Genomic DNA, 18623 nt, shown 5'->3' with positions numbered 1-18623 from the left:
ATCTAGTACACTAACATTTTGTGTTTGGATTTAAATTTCCCCTGTGCTGCTAGTCTATTTTCATCATCGATACTAAAAGAAGTAACGAAGACAAATAATAATTAAGTAGTATGAATGTTAGTTTAAAAATGTTTAACTTGATTGTGTTTATATTTTTTAAAGAGTTTGAAGTCTGTATTAGCACTGATCCTGTAAAAAAAAAAAGAAAACCACTGAATTTAAGGCCGGTCTTGCTCAGGTCTCTGTTGCAATCACTGAGAACTTCATGCAAACCCAGGGCTTGTCCATAGAGTTTCCTTTCAGAACTATGTCTGTAAAACCTCCATATGCAGCACTGTAAGGCACTACAATTTTTTTTTCAATCATCTTCGCAATTTTATAATGATGTAATTACCCATTTGAATTGTTGTAAGAGTGTAGCTGAAATCAATGCAACCCAACTCACATGAATCTTAAATTTTAATATTGTAGAGTTTGGGGTTTGGGGTGGTGGTGGAAGGTGGATTTCATTAGCTTTAGAAAAAGGGGCCAGAATTGTTCTGCATTTCAACTTTATATTGCTCCAGTAGCACCAAGAAACCAGCCAGGTACCTTAGCTACTGAACTGGGATCAGCCTAACGATTGTGCGTTTCCCCAGAGTGCTCTCATAGAGTAGATTAGAAGAGAAACAGTGCAGTTTGGCTAGATGTCTGGCTGGAGACAGAATTGATTATTTTGACTTTTTACAATTGTGAAGTTTTTACTAACTCTTCTCTCTTCTGTAACTTGTTTTAGGACAAATCAACAATGATCAAACCCAGCTTTTTAAAATAAATAATGTGAATTACAGGAACTACCTGTAATCTTTCAGAATGCTTTGCAGGTAGACTTTGAGTTATTAAGGGATTAATGAATTTCAGTGAGAATTCTCAGAGACGATGAGAATTTCCTAGCCAGAACAGTCGTACAATCCTGGAGCCTGTAAGCACAAATAACAGAGTATGAGAAACTGTGCGTTATACAATTACCTGTATATTAAAAAACATTTTGGTACCTTAAAATTGCCACATACCCGTATGTGGCTAATAAATCATCCCGACAGTAAAATCACAGCAGCCATGATTTGCATGCAAGACTGTTCGTAGGAACTAAATATCTAGGTCAGAGTTGTCACAGATAATAGAGTCCCCCTGGAAGAGTTTAGGAAACAGGGCTGCTCCGGACACCCTGCCAGTGTGTTTATATAATGCCGCTCGGCAGGATTTCCCCGGGCTTGATTTAGGTGTAACATACAGAAAGTCACACTGCATGCAAATTGGAAATTGAAAAGAGCACGGGACACTTCGTGTTTGCAGGATTGCCACAAGCTGCCCAGCCTGCGGCTGGTGCCTTGGTCCGGGAGATCCGTACGATGAGCGATCGCCCTGGCTAGAGAGCCCCACCGCCAGCCCCGAGTTTGGTGCCAGGCTCCAGCAAGATGACAAGTGTGGTGGAGGAGAGGGAGCTGCAGGAGCGGCTGAGGGAAGCGGCAGCGCTGGGGGACGCGGAGGAGGTCCAGCGGCTGGTGGAGCTTGGGGTGAACCTGAACTCCCAGAATGACATCAACGGCTGGTAAGCCCTCCGAGGGAGCGCCGGAGCGGTGGGCTCCCCAGAGAGCGTCGGCGCCGACGGCCTCTGATGCTGTACACGTGAATTTGTGTAGATGCTTTTCCCTATGAAAATGCTGCGGTGGATGTTTTTCTTTCGAATGCAATACACGAATCATGATCATTGTGAATTTGCAGTGAAATGAAAATTGTCTTTTTTCAGCCCATTGCCAAATGCTCTTCCACAGAGCTACCTTTAAATACTCTAAAAAGGAAAAAATAATGATGGAGCTAATTAATAATTGCTTTATAAATTTGCACTCTCTTCCCACACACTCTTTTTTTGTTCCTTTGGTGTTTGATCCTTCTTCAGGTCATTAGGTTGTTACTTTATATGGTTTATTTTTCGTAAAGAGAATGCTGGCAGCCTAAGACAGCACCCTAAAATAGCTATCAAAAAATAAACCTCAGCTTGCTAAGCTATGTTAATTTATAACCAGACTTATTTTATGTTAACTTCTAAATCAGATTCTAAAATTACTTCCTTTTCGGCAGGGAACTTGCAGGCTGTTTCGGTGATACACCTGAAATACTTTTGGTTTTGGCATCTCATTCAAATGCCATCTGGCAACACTAAAAGCAAGTCCTTTCTGTAATAGGCATTTGTGCAAGTGGGACTACATACGTGAGTGTACACGCACACTTTACTATTTGAAGCAGGATCTGCAGGGAGTGTCAGGCATTTTTGAAGAATGGTTTCCTTAAGTTGAATTCAGTGTAGATTTACCACACTGTACTGTGCTTGAGGTTTTAATTAAAAATGGGAAGAATAACATTAGGAAAGAAGCTGGTATTCTGAAGATTAGAGCTCTACCAGTAGTTTTCAGAAGCATTGAACACTTGCAACTTTAGGTTCAAATTGTGATTAAAATCACAGCTTGTATTAACTTAGGAGAAGTGATTCATAAAACAGTAAATTATATTAATGTGCAAGAGAAGCAGCTGCTTGCCATCAAAATGAGTTTGTATCCAAAACTGGCATTGATGGAAGAAACAATAAAAAATAAAATATAATTATTTTCAGAAATAATGATCTAGTCATTTTTAACTGTGGCAGTAAATGGATCTTCCCTGTTATTTAGCTTTGCTTGTAGAATTTAAATTGCTGGAATGACCTTTTACATTTTACATTACGGCTGATGCTAAGAGGTGCTGGGTACTTGTGTTTTGATGTGTGTTGGATCTGGCGGTAGCTGGTACCTCTCTGCATCAGACCTTGCCAAAACCGTGTGAAATGGTCAAAACGAAGCAATATACCTTCGTAGAAACTAAACCCTCAAATTTTATGCGCATGCAGAGTCCCACTGAAGTCTCTGGCATTCAATATAGAGAGACAGCGTTAATTCTCAACAGAGGCTCCTCGTTCAAGTAAAAGCAAACATCGCCAAACTGCCTGCATGTTCTCTCACTGCTTGGGTCGAAACTAGCTATGGCTTGGCAATGCGCTGCTTCTGAAGCCATGCAAACTATTCACATGCGAAACAAGGAGAGATTTGTGAAAAGTCCAAAAAAGCATGACACAGCAAAACTAAACAAACCCAGTCAGAGTTTCAGGAAGCTTATGCCAGATCTTTGGTGTTAAAAATTCAGGAATGCTTTCTGCTGACCTAGTTATTTTATCCCATCTAAAAATGGCACTTTTTAGCTGAAATGCACAGCCCAACTATGGAGAGAGAATACAGATTTTACAGTATTATTAGCTATATTACCCTTTCAAAGCACAAAATTTGTAGCACACTTCCTATGATAGTCTATGAAGTAAAAAAGATATGTATACATACACTTATCATCATGTTTCTTCACTTAGATCTAATTCTAGACAACATTGCTTGCTGCAGTGACTAGTCCCACTACCGTTAATTCAGAGAAACTTTCTGCCATCAAGATGCATTAATTCTAGTAATAAGAAATTGCAGAATGATGCTTTTCGCTTCTGATGAGATGGGTTTAAGCTGGAATACATAACAGTGAACAAGGTTTTGCAAGTTACTTTGTCTTCTCTTGGTTTAACTTGATTTGTACCCCTACAGCTCAGATTCTTTCTTTTCTCCCTTACATACTTGTACTGGTAGTAAAAGTAAACAAAAAACTTAAAGAGCAGAATTTTCTATACCAAGTTAGGAGTTATTCATCAAGAGACAACTTTGTTGTATAATGAGTGTGTCTCTTCCTTTAAAAAATGTCCAGCTTTTTGAAGCTGGACTTTCAATTGAAACTTTTATCCTTATAAGTTTCTTATTTATCTCTGTTTTATTATATTTAGTCCTTAAAAAAAAACTAGAGAAAGGTAAAAGACTTTTCATTTATCCAAAGACTTTTCCTTCCCTGGAGCTAGAGTATTAAAGTAAAGGCCAGAGAAAGATCAAACATCACTATAACCCCAGATACGGAGGAATGGTAAGACTGTACGACAAGTTATAATGTGTAAGTCTATTATCCCTAATACTAATACTAAGCACTAAATAAGCTAAGTAGCTTTTAGGATGTTTCTTTATTATGTCTCTCTAGATCAGTGACTGCCAATAATAATTAAAAAATAGAAAAGTGATCAGTTGAGTGCATCAGTTACAGATTGCCATCCACAACCTCACTGCAGAAAACTAGTTGTCTGCAGCGCAAAGCTTGGAAACTGCTGGTGCAGTGAATAGCAACTAGGCAAAGAACTAGAATATTTTACAAATAATTTACTTTCAAAATGTGCACACTGATGTACTGACTGCATTGATTAAAGTGGGGAAAAAAAAGTGCCCTCGAGAAGCAGCGTATCAGCTCACATACGCACAACAGTATTTGAAGTGTGACTTACTCTTTCGAAGATTTAAAAAACATAAACAAGCCTTCTTTTTGTATTTATTTTCAATAAAAGTTAATAGCCTAAGACATGAAAAATTAAAAAGATCTTGAACTTGAAAAATACTGCTATAGTAACTTGGTATCAAGAGCATTATGGCAAGGGAAAACTAGATCAGCAGGTGTCACTGCAGGCTCCAGAAACGGTGTAAATCTGCAAGGACCATAGCTATTAAAAACTTATTTCTGCTAGACATGCATTAAGTCTGGTGCTTCGTAGATGCAGTGCGAATGAATTAAATTAATGTGCCGTAATTGAGTATTTCAAAGAGCGTTCACATTTTCCGTGTGCAGGACCTGCTTGCACTGGGCATGTAAAAGGAACCACGCTCAAGTGGTGTCCTACCTGCTGCGCTCGGGGGCCGACAAGGAGATTCTCACAAGGAAAGGGGAACGGCCCGTCCAGTTAACGTCGAAGAGGGAGATTCGGAAGATGCTGGGAGGTAAAGCTATTGCTCATATGATTGATAGACAATCTTTAAAGGCTACGGTAAAAGACTGTTTAGAGCAGTTACGCTCCTGCATTATTTTGTGTGTGATGATGCTGTGAATTTTTTTTGTGAGACTTAATCTCAAAAGTGTTTACTTAGTCAGAAATCACAATTTAGAAAAAGAGGATTACCAAAAGATTCCATATCCAGGTAATCAAACTTTTTTCTAAACTGAGGAACAAAAATGAAAGAGCTTTACTTTGAAAAACCACATTATTAAACCAATCACAGATAGATGCAGCTTGATATTTTCAGAAGGAGCAAATAGAGGAAAATCTCTCGAATTTATATGAAGCTCTTGCATTATATGACCAATACCTAATTTTTCTGGTGTTTTATGGAGCTTAGACACTGTGTTGAGTAAATGGAAAATTAGCATCCTAGAGCAGCAGCTCAATAAAGTACATTGGTAGAGCATTTTAATCATGTGTGTAACTGTTGGAGCGGAGCAGGCTTTGCTGCTAGAGGTGAGGAGTAGTTTGAAATACGGTCAATAGCCTCTTTCCTTCCTTTTGTATTCCCTTGCCTGTTTTTGTTTCCACTGATCGGTAATGTTTCAGTTCTCCCACTACTGTGTGTTCTTTTCCCTTTATCCCCTGCCTTAATACCGAACAACGCATTACCATTTGTTTTTCATTGCCTTATACATTATGAAGATGATAGCATTACACCGCCAGAGACCGTGGCACAAAATGCTGGCTACAGATTTAAGGAAACAGGGATTACAGTATTTAGCAGGAAATAGCACCCCCGGAATTATTTGAATCAGACTCTGCTTTTGCTCACAATACTGCAACACCTGAGCAGTTTTCCACTGTAGAAAAAAGGTGTAGAGCTTTTTGATTCATCTTTTATCCTGTGATGCTTTTAACTCCCCCAAAAAACATAAAACAAACTGCACAATGCAGTAGCTGATTTTTTTCCCTAAAACAAGTCTTGGAGAACACTGTTGTGGTTTTTTTTTTGTTTTACAGTGGAAGACGATGAACTCGCAGACTTAAAGAAAGATTCAGATTTACCGATCATCCCCAATTACCTGGCTAACCCACCTTTCCCGTATGTTTATAACACCATGAGTAACAGTATTCGAGACACCTCGGTGAATGGAAGTGTCTCGCCCTTAGAGCCGCAGGATAGCGACTCTTCTTCCTTACCTCGCATGGAAACGTGCACCCGTGCATCGTTACCGCGGGAAAACGCTGCCTCGGAGGTGGTTGGTGCTGGAGACAGGCCGTCGCTGCCCGGGGGCTGTACCGCGCCGCGGTGCCCCAAACCCGTCGGTCAGAACGGCCCGGTTTACCAGACGCCCGTGTCTTGGAGCAGAGGTTCCCCTTCTCCCGTTGGCTCAAAACCGGCCGTACCTCAGCAGCAGAACGGCTCCTGTGCCGGGCCCGTGCCCACGTTTCAGCCAGTCTTCTTCACGGGAGCTTTTCCACTTAATATGCAAGGTAAAGTAAAACTCACCTATTCTTAGAGCTCCTGTCGTCTTGGACAGTGAAAATAGACTAATCAGTGTTACGCATATTTATTGTACTTCTAGACATTTTCAGATTCTCATGTATTAGGCATTCAGGAAACATTTGAAGGCAGTTAAAAAGAGACAGATAGCCTGTTTCTGCTGAAACTGTTATTAAAATATTGATGAAAACATTTTCTATTTGTCTCAAATGCTGTAAAACCATACAGACACCAGGGTGATCGAAGTCTCTAAATAGGATTCTCCAGACTTCAAATACAGAATGTGAGTAAGTCATCAGTGAGCTCAAGGGATAATCTCAGAGGGCTCAGTCTGCAGAAAGACCTGAATATTGAGGTGAACTATTATTGTTATGATCTGCCATTTCTTCTGGTAAATATTCTGCCTGCTCAAATAGGGACGAATGGAATTTCAATTTTAGTTCAGGATTTTATTCTTGAAATCAAAGCAGTTCTGATGCCATGATTTAGCAAAGAGAGGTTAAGAGAATCCATTTGATAGTGGGTGATCACCAAAGCAACAAAAAAAAAAACAGTAAAAGGAATATTGGATTGCTCAGGACATTGATAACAAGTGTGATCTGCTTCAAGGTTACTTTAAATCCAGTAAGATGAGTACTTTTCCAAAGTTTCATACATACCTACGCACAAATTGAATTAGATTAGTGATGACTTTTTCATGTAGGTTGAAAGAAGTCAATCTAATGAAAAACCCAGTCATATGAGTCCAGGTTGGACTGCTTTCTGAGGATTCTTGTATTGTTATGAATGATACAAACAGCGTCAATAGGAAGTAGAAATACCCTGAAATTAGTATAGAGATATCTTTCCAATTCTTTTATACGTCTGCATATTGATGTACAATTTTTTATTTCTAATAGAACTGGTGCTTAAAGTTAGAATACAAAACCCTAGCCTTAGAGAAAATGACTTCATTGAAATTGAGCTGGACAGACAAGAACTGACCTATAAGGAACTGCTCCGAGTGAGTTGCTGTGAGCTGGGTGTTAAACCTGAACACGTAGAGAAGATCAGGAAATTGCCAAATACAGTGCTAAGAAAGGTAAGAACTCATAATTTTTAAATCCAACAACTTGTAAAAAAGAATTGTAGCTTACTATTAAAAAGGAATGATTTGGTGGTCACCCGCAATATTCTTGTGTCACAAAAAAAGTGACAATATTAGTTTTTTAATAATGTTCACTGTCCTAGAGAAACGCTAAAGAGGAGGAGCCATGCAGTTAGTTGAGCCCACTAGCGTATTTTTCATTTCGAGGTTGAGCCACGCATGACCCCATGCACTCAGTACTGTATTGTTTTTATAGTGTTTCAGATTCCTTCAGCATAGGTAATGTTCTGGCCACACTTCTGTAACACTCGACTGCAATGTTTACAGAAATTGTGTGTTAACTAGTCACTGATTTTTATCATCATTCATATTCTAACTGTTCCATGATTAGTCACTGGGAACTGGGCTGCTGAGCAGTCCCGAAGGAACTCCTTTACCTTCTAACACTTAGTAGGGTTTTTCTTCCATATAAAAAAAGTTCTGAAGTTTCTTGATCATTTCTTTTCATGAGCATTTGGCATTGAGGCCAATTTCTATGTGGTTCTGTATTACACTGTGAAATTCAATGCTGTACCATACATTGTGACCTGTCATCAGTCTTTAACAGGCTTACAGCATTCAAGTGAGCCTTGCTAGTTTAATAAGGACTGTATGCAGTTCTTTTAAAAGCAGCTTGATTCTAGGAAACAGTTTCAAAAAGATTCTCAGTAAAGGTCTGTGAAGGTAACTGTCTTTTCACATCAGTGACATTTACCTGTGCAGCACACACAAAACTGGGACCTGCTGACCTGTTTTACTGATTCACCACTGACCTCTCTTTCACTCTCAAATCTCCCTAGAGCATTGTTGGTGTCAAATGGTGGAGCTAATCTGATTAGCGCTAGATTAATAGACTTCTGTGTACTGCAGCATCACTGAATATATGAAGACATTCTTTGTTAGTTGAGAAGTGGAAAAAAAATAAGCAGTTCTGTAACTTGCCAACTTACCATGCAGTTGTTCAAAGCACTCTTTTTGTCTCCAGCTCTAATTACTTCAGATTCTCTTGGTAGGGCTGCATGACACTTGCTGTTCCCTGAGATGATATGAAATTTATTCTACTTAATGCTGCCTAGCAGCAAAGTGCTGCTACACTTACTCGAAACTCGAGCTTGAGCCCCTACTGCGCGAGGGTTTCTTCCACTGCGCTCTAAAGACCCTGCCTAAGCCAGCTCAAGGTTGCTGTTGATGGGCTGCTCTGGAGGAAGCTGTATGCAGGACCTTCTTGAGTAGATGCCAAGAATCAGTTCATGAGCTTTTAAAAATTACCAACGGAGGAAAAAAAAAGGGGGGGGGGTGGCTCAGAAGAGTATACTCATGGATTTTCTAAATAGCATGCAGTAGGTCTTTACAAGTCTAACTCCATTAATCATTTGCACTCACTGTCAAGTATTGCATTCCTTCTAAAAATAGACTTAAGTGAGTAGCTGAATAGGATCCCAGAATAAATACAATATGCAACAGGATGTCTGCTTTCCAGTTTACTGTAAAGAATTGTCATATTTATGCAATGCATACCTTGTGTTAGTGTCAGCCTATTACTTCTATTTACCTCTGCAAAATTGAACATATGTTTTATCATCTAACAACTTACTGTATTTATTTAAAGGACAAAGATGTTGCAAGGCTACAGGATTTCCAAGAACTGGAGCTTGTTCTGACAGTAAGCGATAAAAACTTACTTTTCAGAGTACCAACGCTTTCTGAACGGAGTGGTTATAACAAGAAAGCATCAGAACTGACATACTAATTGTTTAAAGAAGAATAAAACAAGATATTTGTATCTCTCATTTTAAAGTTACATATTTGAAATATATTATCTATAAGGGCTAATGATGTGAAAAAGATCTATTTTGTTAACCTTGAGATAAACTAAAGATGTTATGCACAGTTACAGCCTGTATTTAATCTAAGAGTAACTAGTCTGATATGAAAGTAGCTTATGCAAAGAAGGTACTGGTAGAACTATTGATTAATGCAGCACTCTTTTCCTTACAAAAAGGTAATCTTAAAATATTGTAGAGTTATAGAAGCTCTCAGGGAAAGGCTTATCTTCAACTGTTCTAATAATTTGTTTGCTATAAAATAGCAGCGGTACTCATGCTAAAGAACCTGCCATGAAACCCATTTCATATTTGTATTGAGTCCATTACTATTGACATGTTAACCTTTCAGATCATGTATTTTACATCATCTCTTAATTAGAAGGAAAAAAACAGAAGGGTTTAAATCTGTGGAAGAAGCACAAAACTGTCTAGTTTAAATACTCCCAAGTGACTTATTACCTGTGATTTCTTAATCCCTATTTACACATTTCCCTATTTCTCAGGTTGAAAACAAAAAATTACAATAATTATCTAAATCATAAGTATGCTCTCAACCAAAATCATAGGTCCCCTTTATTGTTGTCTGTCAATATACAGTATTGACATGTGCAATTTAAAGTACTATTTCTATTTGTTACTGTATTGAAAACTCTTTTCTCCAATGCTGCTTTAATTTCCCCTTTTAAAGCACAAATATTGTAAAGTTGTCCTTTTACCCCCTACATTCCAGAGAAAGATACAAGCTGGAAACTTAAGTTTCCTATGTAAAAGGAAACTAAGGTTTTCTGGGCTGATACTAAAATCTTGATGTTTCTATGCAGTGTATTTCCTATCCCCCCCGCCCAGTGACTTCCATTTACCTGTGTTGCTTACTGAAAAGTCACTTTTCCTGTTCCTATTACTTAAAATTCAGAATTAGACTACTTTGCTATGAAATCCTGGAATAAATAAATTGAAAAGTATTTAAGATAATAGTGAGCTGGATTTTATCTAACATTTTAGGATCTTAATATTTACACAGTCATCTGCATTTGAGGATGTGTTCTGGTCTGGTAACATAACTGTTTAAGTACGTGCTATGAATCAGATGACTGAAGTACTAGATATAACAGCCAGCCAGAACATACCAACCTGGACTGAGTTTCCCTCTGTTTCTTTATCTTCCCCCCTTCCTCCCCTCTAGTTTCTTCAGAAACTACAGCAACCAAAGGACTTTTATCTTCTTGTTGTCTAATGGTATTTACAGCCCAGGTTAGCTGTATGTTGTACGTGGACTTGTCAATGGGATTTGCAGAAGTAGCACACTGAGCAGGGAGCCACCAAGACTAGCTGAGACGAGAACTGCATCTTAAACTCTTAGCCCTCTTCTTGCGAAAAATGATGACTTTCTCGGACTGGCGTTGGGTATCCACCACAGCCTCTTCTTTCCCAGAGACCACGACAGGAGAAAAGTCCCTCTCCCCCTGCAGTCAGGGCAGTCACCTGTATTATAGCTAACATAAGAGGAACTGGTACCCAAGTTTACCCATCCTCTCTCTGTCTCATCCAGTGAATAATACTTTATGCAAAGGGAAGCAGCTTCAGCAGGAGTGACTGAGCACGCAAGAGGGAGCCCTCTCCCAAACCACCTTTGAGTCTGGTGCTCCAGTGTTCACTTCCACCTGGAAGCACGGATCCATGCAAACACCCAGATTTCTTATGCATCAATTAACTAGACTGAATTTCTGTCTCTTAATGATAATATTAGTAAAAACCTTTCATCACAACCAAAATACCCTTTGCTGAAGTGTTAGAGGGCAAATGCAGTCCGAGTCAGTGGCAATATCTGTTTCTTATACCAAACTGGTGGTGGTATATTAACTTCTGTATAATGGAATAATAAGATTTCCTATTGCCTTGTTCCTGGTATACAGAACAGATATGGTTTAGGCTTCAGCTGGCTAAATGCCAGCTTAATCCATGAAGGTACCAAACTGTTACGGATTAACCAGTCAGACCTACCAGAGAAAAGCTCAGCTGTTGGGTTGATTGACTTCATTGTTAACTGACTGTTGTGCACAGATGCTGATAGCTATCTATGCATTCAGACAAATATTTTTATATATTATGCAGTTTATAAAGAGAAGATGCTATTAACCTTGCTAACTTGAATTAATCTGATAAGTGTGTAATCACTTCATTACTGTGTATGATAAATAATTCATTACTTGATGCATTGCTATGTGAAATGTTAGTGTCAAACGAATGCTTGGCCACAAATTCTTGTTTCTATTTAAGAAGTGTCATTTGTAAAAATTAATAAATGATTATTTTTGTCTTCTCAAAAGTTTTTCAGAACTTTACTTATACAAAAATACAGGAACATTTTCTTGCCAGGTAGGTTTCCACAGTGATTGGTGTAGGAAGTGCATGACTAAAGCAAGGGACATCCTATCAGATTCTAGCAGCAAACACCGCTGAACACAGTACTCTTACCTGAGGAGGCTTGGTTATCAATAATGGTAAGGTGGATATTTATTTCTATAAAACAAATCACATATGATTTCAGGTGGATAAGCGCTCAATGAGATGATAGTGTCATCTGCTTAGCATGCACGTTCAGCTCAAGTAGAGACTTGTTCACGGTGACTTCATACAGAAGAGAGGTATAGCAAAGGGATAACATTTTTGTGTCGGTCATGTCTTCATAGACATATGTGTAGTCTACTAAGGGGGCAGCAATTGCCTAGTTAATGATTTAGATTAAAACTAAACCTATAGGTATAGCCTAAATAAAAGTTATTCACAAATCCTATATTGAAGAGGAATGTTATGAACCCGAAATTGCTCTAGGCTGGAATACCAAAGGTCCTGGGATAGCTCACAGCCTAGAACAGTAGCCTTCAGCTCTCCTGTCCTGGGGGAAATACTGCAAGGAACAGGTTAGAACCACTCAGAGATGACTCCTCACTTCAGTACTTCTCAGCTGAGTTACTGCTTAACCGTGCCTGTCTTCCCACTTCAAAACTAAGGAATCCTTATACAGAAGACACACAAAACAGGTATATTTTGTATCACTGCTATAATTTACTAATTATAAACCAGAATACAGTACATAGTGCCTTGTGATACATACATTTTCTCAACAGAATGTTTGGCATTCTTTGGGAAAAAAGCACTTAATAAAATACTTTGTGTATATAGAAAATATTTTAAAAATATAAAATTCACTTTCTGGTCCTTATGGTTGTAAATCCTTTGTTCACATATCAAAAGTTTAGTCTACTACAAAGACTGTTTTGTAAATTACAGTACATTCACAAGTCACTTCTGTGGCGAGTCAATAATATATAAAAAAAACAAGGGGTCTTCTTATCATGCTAGTCCAGCATCTTTGGCCATAGTGTAGAAAATACCCTTTGATGCTATAAGGCTGGCAGGCGTATCAAATTCAGCTATGACTCCCTTGTCTAGAACAAGAACCCTGTGCAAAAGAAAGAGTGGTGGTGGGGAAAAAGACATGTCAGAGAACTTGCAGGAAATGTGACGTCCTTTTTCAATCACAAAGCCAGTACTGTTCCAAACTGTCCCTTGCCTTTGTTTTGCTCAATTATTTTCACTTGATAAAGCACAAGAGAAGAGAGACACTATCCCTGAAGCATTGTTTGATTTACGAAGGTCCAGAACACTCTCAATCTCCCAGAAAAGAAAGGTTAAACTGGTGAGACTGCTACCTCTGGAATTAAAAACACTGGCTACAGAGCCAAGGAGAAAAGAGCTTGTAAACTATACTAATGTGTTTTAAAATAATTAACATGCCACAACATTAGTGAAAAGGTTACAGCAGCTACTGGTTAACAATAGCTCTGTAATCTTGGTGACAGTGATATTAAGGCAACTGGGTAGCATCTCTCGTGCAGCCCTGGTTAACGAACATAGAACGTGTTTCTTAAGCCAACAAAAGCAAAACCAGGTCTAGATATTCTAGGATTATACAGCCTCAACTTCGTTGCTTACACGCTATGACTGACATGCCGTTTCATGTGCCCAGCACACCGGTGAGCCCATACACACGCACCATTGAGCAGTTTTTACCTTGTGTAATCCATAATTGTGTTCAGCCTGTGCGCTATTGTCAGCACTGTACAGTCTTCAAACTGAGTCCTAATTGTCATCTGGATAAGATCATCCGTCTCAAGATCGACAGCTGCTGTTGCCTCATCTAGGACCAAGACTCTCGTCTTGCGAAGTAGCGCTCTTGCTAGGCAGACGAGCTGCCTTTGGCCAACACTGCAAGCAGAGAGAGGCTTTCACAAGCAGAGGCCCCATGGCCCTTTAGCTCTCCACTGTTCAGAGCCACTTGTGCTAGAGCAGATTACTGATCACATAAAGTTACCGAACAAAAAACAGCCCAGTCTGTCAGCCCTAGAGCTAATAAAATAAGCATTGCAGCACTACTCCGTGAGCTTTACTGTATGTGTTCATTTAATGTATGTGTTCATTTACTGCCTGATCCAGTACTGATAGGGCCACCAAATGCACCCTGCCTGTCATGGTGACGAGAGCCAGGGAAGCTTACGATTACAGAGCTTCTGCCCAAGTTTTCAAAACACACTCAGCTGCAACAGTACCGAGCATTTGCTCCCAGGTTTGCTTTTGCTTATCAAATCAGTTCACAAGGGTTGGTCGGTCAAGGGAAAATAAAAAGTTTTCATACGTGCCTTACAAAAAAAAAAAAAATTAAAAAACCCTGAAGCTCTAAGTCCTTCCAACTATCAAAAAAATAACTGGGCAGCCCATGCTCTCCCTTCTGCCCCCAGCACCTCAGACACAACTTTTATCTGGAGTGTCTCTACAGGATGAGGAAAGAGCGAAACATTTATCACACATGTGGTCTGGTTACACTGCGATGTCAGAAGCTGAAAGAGCATACCAAAGCATGACGCTTTATCCTCCCGGTCATGGTTTCCTGGGTCTTCTATACAGAGTGCAGGAAAACAACCGCTGCTGAAGCCCCAGCTTAGGTAGGAGATGTTTATGCAGCACTGCATTTACGTACGTTACCGTGGCATTTCCCTTCCTACCAAACCATGTTTAAGGGACTGCCTATTCCTAACATCCTATCATCCTGAAACTTGTTTCTTTACTGTTTGGGAGAAATCCTTTCCAGCAGCAAAGAAGAATCAGACCATCCTTGGCAGAGGCAGGAGCGTAGGCGAACGTTCAAGTGGTTTCCTTGAAATAGGAATAGGTGGCTAAATCCTTTTAGATGCAACAGACTGCAGTGTAAGCCTATACTCAAGTGTTATTTGCTGTTAGGGCTGAATGAAAGCTCAGTGTATACTTCTAATCCCAAAACTCCTTACCTAAGATTTTCTCCTCCTTCTGAACATTCATAGTCCAACATGGAGGGCTGACTACTGACAAACCTCTTCAAGTGAGACAGTTCAAGAGCTTTCCATATTTCTTCATCTGAATACTTATTAAATGGATCCAGGTTCATCCTCAGAGTTCCAGAAAAGAGAACGGGATCCTGGACAGGAAACTAACTTTCGTTAGACAAGTGCTTTAGTTGTTAGTACAGATATTAAAATAAGAGTTACTGCTTTGACGTGTCCATTGTATTGAAGGTGGCCACCTCCCAGTCTTATCCACTGTGAAAATGTTACATATATATATTATACACGGTAAAACCTCAAGTTCCTACTCTAAAGACGTTTTATCTTACACCCTGTTTTTTTCACCCAGTGTCAGGTTATAAGGTGATAGGACAGGGCCACTTAGAGAAAAAACACAATTTGTTTTAGTGAATCAATTTTGTGAATATTACAAAGAATTTTCTCTGTGCAAAAAACCATGTTTATTTAGTGTTTGCTAAGCTATTAGAGATCCTTTGTTTATTGTGATACACACAAGGCGTACCTGAGGAATAACTGTCAGCTTCGATCGAAGATCATGGAGACCAATGTCTGAAATTTTCACACCATCAATTTTAATTTCCCCTTTTACAGCTTCCAGGATCCTAAAGAGACATAGCGTCATGGAAGACTTCCCTGCTCCAGTTCTGCCAACAATTCCAATCTACAAACAAATTACAGAATTAAGAACAAAGCATATAGTTAAAAACAACCAACCAAACAAGAATAAAAAAACAACAAAAACCTTAAACCAAAACCCAGGATTTCTCTGAGAGGTTTCATGAAAGATCTGAATCTAAGAAGGAATGTAAGCATCCTTCCCTAGAAACCCGTGTCATGCATTATGATACATAGATGTTGCCATTCCCATAATTTGAATGATATTACACATAAATATGTATCTAGGCCCAGAGCCATCCTACATAACTTTGAGTGATTAGCTGACGTACCCACGTTAGGAGACCAATCACTCAACAAAAAAAGATAAGAGTCTTTAGAGGACAATTCAGACTTCATAGTAAGCATGCCTATCTCCATTCCAGAAGGCAGTTCCCATCCTGTACGCTCAGCGCAAGAATAATTATCTTCCCTTTTAATAACAGCCTCTTAACTGGAGGACTTTCACAGGCTAATTGTTCTGTCAACAGCACACACAACCCAGTACTTGCAACTGAGGCATGAAGAAGAGAATCTCCCACAAAGACAATTCCCTGATTAAGGAAGCAAAGAATAACATTTCCTTCTATGCCAAAAATTTCACAGGGAAAGCCAGAGAAAGGAAAAAGCTGGACTCCCTTCTCCCCTCTGCATAACTTCAGAAAAGCAGCATTGCAATTGCTGGTGCCTCCCACACTGTGTAGGGGAGCCTGACGTCAACTTGGAAGGTCCAGATGGCACCAAGCAACTGGTTCTACTGCTTTCAGCCCGGAAAACATTGGCACACCGACAGCGTGGTTGTATTTGTGCCGCTCTCCTCAACGTTGCTGGTTCTAGCGGCACCAGCTCGAGCAGGTCTCCACCACTGAGGCAGGTATGCCTGTGGTCCCTGCCCTCCACTCCACGGTTGGCACTAGAGACCGAGAATGAAATCATGACCAACATTTGGCCGGTAACCCACCTTTTCTCCACCGTGCACTTGGAGGTTTAGATCTTGCAGCACTAGGTCCAGGCCCTTCCTGTACCTCACCGAGTAATTCACAAACTCCAGCTCGCCCTTGGACGGCCAGTCTTCTGGGGGACGCCTGTCCTCTATTATCCAGGGAGCCTAAGGAAAACAGTAGTCAGAAATGCCACACGGAGGTTTAAAAGAAATTAATTCAAACTTAGATACAAACATCAACATTTGCAATTACTAGAAACATATCCGATAAATCTCAGATATTGAGCAAATTCATAATAATAGGAGGAAAATGCAGATTCCTAAACATAACACATTTGGTTTTCTTTTGCGAAGTTTACAGAAAAAAATAAATCTCAGCATATAGGGCCAAATCCTCAACTGATATAAATCAGCATTTTTTTCATTAACTTTAACAGAACAGTGCCTGCTCCATGCCAGCACAAGCTCTGGCTTGTAACATGTATTGTGCATCTTGTCTGATTTCCTTTTCATGTCCAGATCAAACACTTGATCTCCAGAACTGTACACTGCAGGTCTCCTCAGATTTCTGCCATTTCTCCCCCATTTCCTAATTCTTAGTCTCCTGTGTAACAGGACTAGCAAAAGCCAATGTGTCCACAGAGTAGCAGATTTTCCAGCACAGCTCTATCTGCTGCATTGAAATGGATTTTGCAGCAAAGGAAGACAACTGGATGATTTTTCTGGATGAGACAGTGCAGTGTTCCCCGGAGATGTTCTCTCACGGGAGCCAAGGACTAAGCTGATTAAACAGAAATACTACTGAAGATGTGTGCACAGCCTGATAACTGAACTGCAGCTGTGCTCACTAGCAGGATCCCAGCACCACCCACGCAACTAGGACTATGCATTAAACATACTTCATACACATCGTAGGCAGCATCGCAGTGATGAGAATTATCGCTGTCACGCTGTGGGCACTCGCACTAGTAGAAAGTGAGATGCTAAGCCGAGACTGCATGACAGCAGTAACATTTTTGAGCTCTGATAGCACAAATTGCAGTTTAGTGTGTGACATTTGTTTAGGTTGGATGGTAACATTCTCAGAGCAGGAACTGCCTCTCAAGTGTCTAAAGAAAGACCATGTAAACATGCAGGTTAAAATTATGCCATGCTTGTTGGTGACCAAGCTTGATGCTTGGTAGCTGACCTCTGTTTCCGTTTCTGAATACTCTTTTATTCTTTCAACAGCCACAATGTTGGTTTCAAGATCAGAAGTCATACGGACCATCCAGTTCAGAGACAAGGTCACCTGGAGAAGATACAGAACAAAATATTGCCCACAGACAAACAACAGACTTTTTTTTTAAAAAAAAAAAGGGGGGGGGGACAATTAAAGGGACTGCTGCAGTATGTTAAGAGAGAGAATTCATACTGAAACTACAATTGGAATAATTATCTTTGTACTGATATTAATACGGATCCTGGGACAGGAAGTCTATGGATCATGAGGTGCTCACGTAAGGGAGCATGTGCCTCCCATGGTGATTTAATGACCCTCTCTGTAAAGTGGGTTTGGAGTCACTCTCTTAGTCATGGGTCACATGGGTAACTGGAACACTGCTGACACCAGTCCTGCACATTCGTGGTCTCTAAAAAGCCTCTGACAAGAATAAGGCCATTAAATCTCCTAAACTGTCCAGTTTGGGTGAGTACAGTTTATTTTGCATATTTATGAACCCTATTGATCTGCCCGTGCATGGACAGATGTACATGTGCACGTGCTATGTAGCATGCGCCATATGGGACGTGTTGAGCCTATGCTGTTCAAGTGACCCATTCTTGGTTCGGGTACCCAACACCTCCCAAGCTTCTTGCAGGCTACAAGCACCCTGGCAACCTACTGGGGTGCAGCATATCCCCGGTGCTGCCCAAGTGTCCTGAAGTCCTACCATATGTGAGCAATGCTGACGATTTGTCAGTATTCAGCAGACATGTCTGTGGTTTCCAGATGTCCTGCAATTCACTTTTACTATTTGCTTATTGATTCTGGCTTTGACAAGCATCTAATACACCCATGCCACCTGTAAAACTGCAAAACCAGCAACGAGCAGACAGCTATAATTCATACCTGTAATGCATACGATACTGAAAGTCCTACTAGGCCAGCATTCAGGTTGTTTTTACCAATCACAGCAAAGAGGGCAGCAAAAAGGACAACACAGTTCCCCACAAATTCAACCCGAATGCCCAGCCACCTGGTAAAAAAAA

At 40.0% G+C, this 18623-nt stretch overlaps 2 protein-coding genes across 4 annotated transcripts in view; one reads left to right on the top strand and one right to left on the bottom strand.

Annotated features, from left to right (window-relative positions):
• Nucleotides 1–1125: 1125 nt before the first annotated feature.
• ANKRD40 (ankyrin repeat domain 40) lies at nucleotides 1126–11703 on the top strand. Of its 2 annotated transcripts, XM_026098983.2 has the most exons (6): nucleotides 1126–1591; nucleotides 4771–4919; nucleotides 5942–6415; nucleotides 7325–7506; nucleotides 9161–9214; nucleotides 10561–11703. In XM_026098983.2, the coding sequence occupies exons 1-6, from the start codon at nucleotides 1458–1460 to the stop codon at nucleotides 10609–10611; spliced, it is 1044 nt and encodes a 347-aa protein (XP_025954768.2). In that variant the 5' UTR covers nucleotides 1126–1457; the 3' UTR covers nucleotides 10612–11703. The 2 variants fall into 2 exon arrangements, with proteins under 2 accessions (XP_025954768.2, XP_025954767.2); XM_026098982.2 differs by having other exon boundaries at nucleotides 1127–1591; nucleotides 9161–11703.
• Nucleotides 11704–12421: 718 nt separating this feature from the next.
• Nucleotides 12422–18623, bottom strand: part of ABCC3 (ATP binding cassette subfamily C member 3) — a 48377-nt gene continuing 42175 nt past the window's right edge. For both annotated transcript variants that reach the window (XM_026098980.2, XM_026098981.2), the window contains exons 25-31: nucleotides 18484–18610; nucleotides 17563–17664; nucleotides 16392–16538; nucleotides 15279–15437; nucleotides 14723–14889; nucleotides 13452–13646; nucleotides 12422–12840 (exon numbers count right to left, since the gene is read on the bottom strand). In XM_026098980.2, coding sequence (XP_025954765.2) covers nucleotides 12732–12840; nucleotides 13452–13646; nucleotides 14723–14889; nucleotides 15279–15437; nucleotides 16392–16538; nucleotides 17563–17664; nucleotides 18484–18610 — 1006 coding nt within the window. In that variant the 3' untranslated portion in view covers nucleotides 12422–12731. The remainder of the gene's footprint in view (nucleotides 12841–13451; nucleotides 13647–14722; nucleotides 14890–15278; nucleotides 15438–16391; nucleotides 16539–17562; nucleotides 17665–18483; nucleotides 18611–18623) is intronic.

Source organism: Dromaius novaehollandiae, chromosome 18 (genome assembly GCF_036370855.1).
Source record: "Dromaius novaehollandiae isolate bDroNov1 chromosome 18, bDroNov1.hap1, whole genome shotgun sequence".
In the NCBI taxonomy this organism is placed as follows: Eukaryota; Metazoa; Chordata; class Aves; order Casuariiformes; family Dromaiidae; genus Dromaius; species Dromaius novaehollandiae.
The sequence above is the reverse complement of the archived record's forward strand: the minus strand, read 5'-3'. Positions and strand labels throughout refer to the sequence as shown.

Bases quoted from the DNA above. Each gene is read 5' to 3' on its own strand.
- ANKRD40 (XM_026098982.2), top strand. From the start codon at position 1,458: ATGACAAGTGTGGTGGAGGAGAGGGAGCTGCAGGAGCGGCTGAGGGAA. The intron at 6,416-7,324 runs GTAAAGTAAAAC...TATTTCTAATAG, and splicing joins TTTTCCACTTAATATGCAAG to AACTGGTGCTTAAAGTTAGA. The intron at 7,507-9,160 runs GTAAGAACTCAT...ATTTATTTAAAG, and splicing joins CAAATACAGTGCTAAGAAAG to GACAAAGATGTTGCAAGGCT.